Genomic DNA, 10,087 nt, shown 5'->3' with positions numbered 1-10,087 from the left:
ATAGGTGTCCTTCTGTGTGAAGAATTGGAAAACCCTATGGTCTCTGTGGTTGAATCTGTGTTTGAAATTCACTGCTCGACTGAGGGACCTTACAGATAATTGCACACAAAGTGACTCGATGCAACTTATTATGTGACTTATTAAGCACATTTGTACTCCTGAACTTATTTAGACTTGCCATAACACTGTGGTTGAATACTTATTGACTCAAGACATTTTAGCTTTTAATTTTTTAATGCATTTTTAAAAGCACAATTCCACTTTGATATTATGGGATATTTCAAATCTGTCTGTAGCACAACAAAATGTGGAACAAGTCAAGGGTATGAACATTTTCTGAAGGCACTGTATAGGCCCATGTAGCCTATTTATCTTTTAATGAAGTCATCTCAGTTTTCATTTGAAGCATCGTTTTATCCTCCACTTATAACAATGGCAAATACTTGGGCAACTTTATATTTGTATTGAACTTCGTTCTGAAGTTATCGGCGGTCACAGTCAGACAGATAGCTAAACATAGAATCAAGATGTACACTAATGATGCACTTAGCTGTTCTACGAGTCGTCTGAGGCATTCGGTAAATAATGAGGGTTTTCAAGTGTATGCAATCGTAAGATCGTTCTAACGATGATCTTAACGCTACAAAGGCTCTGGGAAATGAGGCCCTGGTCTTACAGGGTTACCTGGCCCACACCAAGCCTTGGATGAAGGTCTTTCAGGTTTAGAGTACCCAACTTAACCTCTCTCCATGGTCTTCATGTGCTGGAGATCTGTGTGCTGCACTTCTTGCTGGTATCTGGCCCACCTCATCGATAAGCATTGCATGGTGAAGATCTAAGTCTTCACCATGCAACCCCCTCTCTGACTGATATGAAGAAGGGCTTTCGGGAGTAGTGAGTTCCTGTCCCACCCCAACTCATCTCCTCCATGGTCCTCACTCCTCATGTGCTGGTGGTGTGAGTGATGCTCCTCTGACTACTATGGTTCTTGATGACGAAGGTGGAGGTGGAGATGCTCCTGCGGCTCTGCTGGCGGTCACACCCGCCACACTGTGAGGCCTTCAGGTACTGTGAGGAGCAGCAGATGAAGCACCTCATTAGGTCGTGGAACAGGTGTCCAGCGAAGAACATATAGATCCACGGGTTACAGCAGCTGTTCAGACTGGCCAGCAGCATGGCAATGATGAACGCCATGTCTAGGATAAAGAGAGAGAAGGAAGGCTTTATGAATACTGTAATGTTCACCTGTCGACAGCTTTCAATACACAGGTCACTGCCAAAATAAAGGAAACACCAACATAAAGTGTCTTAATAGGGCGTTGGGCCACCACAAACCAGAACAGCTTCAATGCACTTTGGTATAGATTGTACAAGTGTCTGAAGCTCTATTCGACGGATGCAACACCATTCTTCCACGAGAAATTCCATCATGTGGTGTTTTGTTGATGGTGGAAATCTCTCCAGAATCTCCCATGTTCAATAGGATTGAGATTTTGTGACTGAGACGGCCATTGCATATGGTTTACATTGTTTTCATGCAAACCATTCAGTGACCACTCGTTCCCTGTGGATGGGGCATTGTCATCCAATGGGGGCATAGCCACGGTAGCCAAAATAATGGCCTGCCCAGCATCTTTATACATGACCCTACATGCTAACCACACCACATACATGTTATTCAATCATTGCACCCACACTACTCGCGCGCACCAACAAGCGTCTGCGTTACCAGGCACTAAAATAGAAGTTGATTCTATTTGTGACGCAGATCGCGCGCGAAGTCCTGCCTCTCCCATCTCCTCGTTGGTTTTTAGAAGCATATACCCACGTGCCATCTTCTCATCGGTTTTTAGGAACATATTGAAAGATGATTGAAAGATGAACTGAGGTCGGTTGTGGTAATGCACCTTATTATGAAAGTTAGTTGCCAATCACCATATAAAGTCCAAAGAAGAAAAAGAAGCCTGGAAGGAGGAGAGATGACTAGAAACGATTCGTTTGACCGTTTTATGTGTGGATTAATTGTCGGAGTAGAGGACCTTGTGCATTTCAGGTAAAATAACAACTCAATGTTTATATCCCAGGACAAATTAGCCAGCAACAGCAAGCTAGCTAGCTAAATAGGACAAATTAGCTATCAACTGCAAGCTAGCTAGCTAAATTGCCATAAATGTTTAATGCTTTTCGATTTGTACCCAAATTAATAACATTGCTCAGAGTTTGTTTCGATATTTCAACCTGCGTGTCGTGATTGTGTTTGGTGTGGGGGGGACACAATCAATTTGCGCACGATGGCACACGTGGACGCATGCGCACGTCCGGTTTGGGCATGGTGTAAAGCATGATGGGATTATAATTGATTGAATTAACTCAGGAACCACACCTGTGTGGAAGCACCTGCTTTCAATATACTTTTTATCCCTCATTCATCAAGTGGGCCTAAAATGTAATCCATCATCAACAGTGAACTCTCAACTCTTTATTTAATTTGATAAGGCATGCATGCAAGGAAGCCTCCTAAGCATATAATGTATAACACCTACACAAGCGAAGGAATATTACGGTAATGAAGTGAGTGTGATGTGATATGGTGACAGCTTCTCTCTCTCTCTCTCTCCCCATAGCCTCTCCTTCATTCTACAGACTGTTGAATATACATCAGGCTATAAAGATATATTGGACAAAGCCTCAAGGGCAAACTTGATCTGGTATAGAAGTGATTGATCCTAAAGAAGTCCAGAGCTGTACCCAATGTTACAGTACAACCATAGAAATTGACCGACTACATTATATTTATATGAGTAGAAATGAACTGACAATCAATTAGGACAGTTGAGAGCTGAACAGCTGAACAGGTGTCAATTATAAGTCACCATGGTAACATGGGCATACCCATGTATTAATAGTTTTCTCCTACTCATGTATTAATCATGCACAGAGAGAGACTCTTGTCAGATGCACTCATTATTCCTGAAATCATCCAATTAATATTGTGTTGTGCTACCTCCACTAGACTTGAGATAATGACTCTGCAGAGTGTGTGTGAGAGAGAGAGAGCGAGAGTGAGAGAACGACAGAGTGAGAGAGTGAGTGAGAGAGAGAGAGCGAGACAGACAGACAGACAGAGAGACCATCTCGCTGGATGTTGTCATTAAGACTGTAAATCCTTCTCTAGTCATGGATCTTAATTTGTGCAAAGACACAGGCCTTTTCTCAATTAGATTTGCTCAACAACTGCATCCTACTCCTCTGTACTCTCTGGCTTCCTTTTGACAAAGGTAAGGGAGAGGGAAAGTGGACGAAAATGCGCAGTATGAAATGAGACTCCTTGTCGCAGGCAAATTACGTTTACAGGGTGGAATCCCAAAATAAATGTACAAAGTGATAAAAACAAATACAGTTAGTTGTGCAGACATCGAATAGATAAAGGGATAAGTAGTACATTGTTTTTAAATGTGTACATGCTTTTCTCCTTCATGAAAACAATAGCTGATTCAACGTGGGGTTTGGCAGATTTTAAAACTCTTCTGGGAAGGACTCGGTTTCCGGGTCATGGAGGAGAGAAGACGGAGAACGGACTTTTGCCCAAATAAGGCCTTGTATTTTAGATTAGTCTGGCGCAGGAGGCCATGGCCATTATGAAGCATGGACTAGCTCATGATTCTCACCATCCAGAGAATTAATCACACGCCAAACGACAGAGTCATATATCCACTGTTCTATTTCCTCCACATTAATGGCCTTGACAGGCGTTCAGAGCTAAGCTGACAAATAGGCTCATGGTGACAACTCAAGCAGACACCAGTGCAATTCATTGCCACAGACACCATCTATATCACTTATGGACCGAAGGCCTAAGGCATGGCCATCACCACAAAACATCAGACCTAAGTTCAAAAAAGTTTTTAAATCTTTCTAATACATTGAGGCTTTGCTTTAGCATGCCTGGAGTACCAGGTGGGCGTGGTTCACATTTTGCTATTGGTTCATTACAACATGCAAGCTACATTAAATCAAGCATACTTATACATTTATCAGAGGATCTTATTCAGATCAACTTACAGTAAGTACATTCATCTTAAGATAGCTAGGTGATACAACCACATATCACAGTCGAAGTATGTGAAAGTATTACAAATAGTATTTGAACCCAGACCGGTGGAAAATCCCATTTTACTGATGAATGGGTAAACAAAAGAGGGGGATGAAGCTTTCAAGACGTTGTTGCTGCTAGACTTTCCACTTCCCAAAAACAGCCCTTACAGTTGACTGGGGCAGCTCTAGCAGGGCAGAAATTTCACAAACTGACTAGTTGGAAAGGTGGCATCCTATGACTGTGCCACGTTGAAAGTCACTGAGTTCTTCAGTAAGGCCATTCTATTGCCAATGTTTGTTTATGGAGATTGCATGGCTGTGTGCTCGATTTTATACACCTGTCAGCAACGGGTGTGGCTGAAATAGCCGAATCCTATATTTTGAAGGGGTGTCCACATACTTTAGTATTATTATTTATTTATTACCTTTATTTAACTAGGCAAGTCAGGAACAAATTCTTATTTACAATGACAGCCTACACCGGCTAAACCTGGATGACACTGGGCCAATTGTGCGCCGCCCTATGGGACTCCAAATCATGGCCGGTTGTGATTATATTTTACATGTTGGCATTTGTGACTCATTTAAGAAAACTAGGCGTATGTCGCCCGTCACTAGTTCACAAGAGAGGCATTTGAACAAAAATGTAAATGTTTTATCAAAATGTGTTTTTTGCCAGAAATGTGAACTTTCATGTGCCTTAATAACACACTTGTATGCCATCTGTTAATATGAATAAAATTGTTAAATTACGATCATAGTTGGTTTAGCCACTGAAAGGACAGGAATCTTCCCTCTAGCCATGATCGGCTTAGATAATGGATGGGCTGGACATGCCGAGAAATGAATTTGGATAGGTCTGCCATGTAGCGCGCTTCTGTCTATAATATGAGCTGCTCAGTATGTGTAGGTAATCCTTCATAACACGGCTTTTTGGAAAGATATCATGAAGAACTGCAAAAGTGTTTGATTGCAAATATGGGAAGGGAGTCAAAAAAAGAATGCACAAAAGGCTGTTGTAAAGAACACCTGTCTCCGGATGACATCTTCAAACTAAGGGCAACCATGGCATCTGTGACAGAGAGGGAGAAGCTTTCTTCCATGTATACCGGTAAGATAGTCTAGCTAGCTAGATTTTCAGATATTATACGTTTCTAATTTTGTCAGAAAGTCATTTTCATTGCAAGTTAAAGCATACTGTTTGCTAGCTAGATAACGTTAGCTGGCTGGCTCGCTAGCTAACGTTATGTGTATGATCTGTGTAGTAATATTATTCGTATCTTAGAGCCATTTGCATTGCTAGTTATAGCCCAATGTTAGCTAGCTACCATTGAACTTAGTTGATTAGCTTTAGCTACAGATTCATGCAGGATAGTAACATTATGAGTTGGGATTATGGTTCATTGTTTAGCTAACTAGTTAGCTACATGTCTAAACAAAAGACTATGCAAGTAACCATTTCACTGTACCATTTACACCTTCTATATCCTGTGCATGTGACAAATAAACGTTGATTTATTTGATATAGTGTGTGTTTACCAGAGATGGTAATGTGAAGAACAACATGACATGCACTAAAGTCAAATTAGGATATACGGTTAGGCCAACGAGACAGTGTCCAAGTTCTAAATTTCTTCGATAGAATGCCCTGCTTTTATTTTGTCACACTCACAACCGTAAGCTGTTTTCTGTAATTAGCTCGCCTTTAACTTGTAAATTAGGATCTTGCTGTGAGTTTATTTTCCTGTAATAATGAATACAAATTAGCTAAAGTTAAGATGTTGTAAGCTATATGATATGGTCATTATTTGAACTGGCTAGCCAGCTAACTTAACATTAGCTAGCTAGTGAACAAGCTAGAAACAAACAAAAACATTGGTTAGAAAGTTGCTTTTATTTGCCTGGTTTTCTAGATTGACATATACTAAATTCATTTTTAAACGGATGGGTTTATTGGTGTTAAAAAAATATCAGTTATGCTATTTTGGACCACCAGGCTGTTGATGTCAAGCAGCCCGTCGTTTTTGTGTTCATACTTTTTCATAACGACAAGTTTGATGTTGGACGACAATAGAATGTTCATAATGTCACTGCGACAACTGTTTACAGATGTAGTTTAAACCAGCCTTTAGTCTTGAAATCTTTGGTTGTTTAGTACACTATCGTACTCACTCTGTTTAGCACATGGCTTCACTTGAATCCTTAAAGAGATGGGTGGGGATAGGGTTTAAGCGGGTGTGAATGATTCTGAATGGGTGTAGACAAAGAAGAGCTCTCCAAAACATTCAAGGGCCATTTTCTCAAAAGTGGGGTTACAAGTTTATCAACTTTCAAAGCAGAATTACTTTCCCATTGTTCCTGAACTGTAGTGTATAATATACAATTTTCTAGCTCTGAGTCTCTACTTTTATCCAATGTAGAAAATAACAAATAAAAACATTTCAAATGTACTGTAGTGCATAAGACCGAATTGAGCCGGTCAGTCTGATTTGAGCAGGATCAAAAAGCCATTGAAAATGCCCTCTTCCCTCTTATGAGCAAATCCATAACTCTCTTACTAAAACAACATTTGACCTGTTCAGATAGTGACAAATAGCACCAAGAGAGAGACAGGAGAACAAGTCATTCCCCAACTAATGACATGTCACTCTGTGCCTCCCTCCTTATAACCCCATCCATGTATAAAGCAGTGTGTAATTCACGCATAAAGCTCTTTATAGTTTACCTTCTCTGGGCGCAGCAGGGTCCCATGCCGACCACATTTGTACGAAGAAAAAAGGAGTCCAACAAACAATATAAGCTACGACAATGACAAAAGTCATTTTGACAGTTCGGATCTTCGCTTTTGATATGAGCCTCACGCTGCTCACCCGAGAGAGCGCTGCACCTTTGGACGTCCGCGGCGTCTGAGACATACACTGATCCCGTCTGGTTTTCATTTTAAAGTTTTGCCATATTTTAAAACTTATCAGGCCATAGCAAATACTTAGAATAGCCACTGGAATGATGTAGATTGTAAGACTAATCCATGTAATGTACGCCTTGGCGCCCCAAGGTTCTACGAAGTCTCCCCAACAGTCATAAACTCCGTTGCCCACCTCCCTCAAGGAAAATATGTACACTTGAGGGGTACTGAAAACCAGACTAAGCATCCAAGAAGCAATCACATAAAAACGGTCCTTCCTCTTGTGCAGCGAGCGGAGGGGCTGACATATCGCCAAGCATCTGTCTATGGACATTAGAACAAGCATGTAGGTGGACGCGAACATCCCGACAACCTGTAGGTACTTCACCAGCCTGCACAGTAAATCAGACCCGTAGAAGCGAAATGTAATGTCCCATATGAGCTGCGGGAGGACCTGGAAGATTGCCACCACCAGGTCCGCAATACTGAGGTGTTTCATGAAGTAGTACATTCGAGAGTGGTTGTGCTTGCTCGTATGTATAGCCAAGAGTACGCAAAGGTTACCGGCCAACGCGAGCAGCAGGACGAGGACAAGAACGGTCACCTCCACTTTGGCCACCTCCTCGTTCCGCTTCAGGGGGTTCACGCCGGTCTGGTTCCTGGTACCCGTCTCGTTTCCACCGCGACTCGAGTTGGTCCATGAATCGTTCATCATCGCCCACACGTCTTGGTCTCGCTGGTCCTCCATCATTCATGCGTTAACTGGCCACTAAAGCTTTCACCCTGAGCGCAAAAACACTGCTTCCAGCACCAGAGATCAGTGAGGTGATAGACTTATTGGCTCCTCATCTGTTCCTTGTTCATTTGTTTATCATTTCCCGTTTTTCCAAAGTTTAACAAGTTTGTTTTCCGTTTACATGTTTCGACGGTAGGCCTATAAAGGCTAAGTTAATTCCAATAGTAAGGAGGTGTCCCAATTAGGCGTAGTCTATGAGAGATAGGCCTACGTTCTAGGTAAACAAAAACAAAAATACCGTTTACAAGTCAAAGTGACAAAAAAATCGAACATGGATGAATCAATACATAAATATATGATATGCGCAATGTACAATTATACTAGCGAAATAAATTAATCAATCAATGTCAACAATATTAATAGGCTACTAATAATAGACAAATTATAATAATCACAATAATCTTACTAATTATAATTCCAATCATACATAATAATCATGATCAAAATGATAACTTTAGAATAATGAATATTCCTTTACATACCGTATTATAAAGACCGAGACTTTCCAACTTTACACAACTCGTGTGCAGTTTTTTTCAAGAGAGGCTTTTGCTTACCGCATCCCTATGTGTCTGTGCAGCGTGCATGAGATCTAATGAAATACTTCATGCACAGTATACCAAGTTGAAGAAGCTTCGACCCGCCCTCTGCCCGCGCGCAATGTATCCCGCATCCTTATTGGTAGCACTATCGTCTCGGCAGAGGAGCGGCTGAGATACTACCGGCCATCGCTAGATGGCTATGCAAGCCACCGTATGCAAGTTCTTCCAATCTGTAACTAACGCAGGACATGAATTGTTTGTTTTGACAGTAATTAAAACAAAAACAAAATGAGTTATCAGTGGATTCACCAATAGATGTTTAACTGACACACTGTTTTACGCATGAAAAGTATTTGCTCTATTTAGTATCAATTCATACAGAGAATAAGGTTACCTCGACCTCTCTAGGCTACAATCAATCTCCAGACGCCACAATTGTATTTTCAACAGTGTTTGCTGGATGTGCGTTAGTGGTTTATCAGTAAGAAACATAATTTGCAAACGTGCAGGGATAGCACCAATCACAAGTATCCATTTATTGAACTGTAGTTCAATGAATTAATTTAAATAAATTTACATTTATTTAACTAGGCAAGTCAGTTAAGAACAAATTCTTATTTACAATGACGGTCTACCCCAGCCAAACCCGAACAACGCTGGGCCACTCTATGGGACTCCCAATCACGGCCAGATGTGATACAGCCTGGATCTGAACCAGGGACTGTAGTGACACCTCTTGCACTGAGATGCCTTAGACCACTGCGCCACTTAGGAGCCCTACTAGGACTATGTACTCTATGAAAGCCCTTAATCCAATAGTTCCAGTGCATGCATGCAGTATACCAACACATATGGCTAATAACCTGAAATGTAACTTCAACCTGAAATTTAAGATGAGCAGATTTAAAAGACAAACCATGTTAGGGGTTAACAGAATATGAATATCATAATCCAATCCTTTTACATAACTCCTCTTCCCCTGCCTCCATTGTCCTTATTTAATCAAATAAAAGGCCGTACCCATTGACCTCTTGTTTAGTCTGATTCTAACTGTTTTTAATGTACCGCCATGAAAGTCCTGAGTGTGTGAAACTGAATTATCCCTGGTATTGTTAATGAGGGACAATTCAATTCACAACCTCAGAATAGGAAAAGTACACTCACATCTCCATCGGCTTGCGTGGGAATCAATCAAATATTAACTCCAGCACCATACCTGTGTCAATATACTGTATTTATACAACGGGTGGGTCTAATCCTGAATGCTGATTGGTTAAAACCTCATTCAGCCAGTGTCTATTCCACAAATTACCACCAGCTAAATGTATTACGTTAACATTTATTCTGTTCCATCTGCGCAGTCCACTGTCTCATCAGCCCAGCCAGGCACTTTGTGAACTTCATCTCCACTATAAAAAGCATCTAGACATTATCTCACATTTCTTTTGAACTAACATTTCGTTTTCAACAGTGGAGATTTGTATAAACCTTACTGTCTGTCTCTCCGACATTTGCAACATTGTTTCAATATTCAAATTTGATCTTCAGATGTCCCATAGTACTGAACTTGTCCGTATGAGACAGACAGGCAGGCAGTTTTTCCTCAGCCATTTTTATGGATATACACAAAAACTATCAATAGAAAACAGGTAACACGAAACGAAGTGCAGCTAGTTTGCTGTCTTTCCAGCTTCAGTTTGAAGTGATTGTGTTAGCTGTGATGTTGGCTTGCTCATCTGAACAAGTCTC

The 10,087-nt window shown here is 41.0% G+C and overlaps 1 protein-coding gene across 1 annotated transcript; it reads right to left on the bottom strand.

The window, feature by feature from the left end:
* Window positions 1–278: 278 nt before the first annotated feature.
* On the bottom strand, window positions 279–8,384 carry LOC106565498 (isotocin receptor). Its single transcript, XM_014132716.2, has 3 exons — window positions 8,279–8,384; window positions 6,821–8,010; window positions 279–1,196 (listed from the first exon to the last, which is right to left on the bottom strand). The coding sequence occupies exons 2-3, from the start codon at window positions 7,749–7,751 to the stop codon at window positions 943–945; spliced, it is 1,185 nt and encodes a 394-aa protein (XP_013988191.1). The 5' UTR covers window positions 7,752–8,010; window positions 8,279–8,384; the 3' UTR covers window positions 279–942.
* Window positions 8,385–10,087: the final 1,703 nt, after the last annotated feature.

The sequence above is a fragment of the Salmo salar genome, chromosome ssa12 (assembly GCF_905237065.1).
Source record: "Salmo salar chromosome ssa12, Ssal_v3.1, whole genome shotgun sequence".
Classification (NCBI taxonomy): domain Eukaryota; kingdom Metazoa; phylum Chordata; class Actinopteri; order Salmoniformes; family Salmonidae; genus Salmo; species Salmo salar.
Note: the sequence above shows the minus strand (reverse complement) of the source record. Positions and strands in the feature narration are given on the sequence as shown.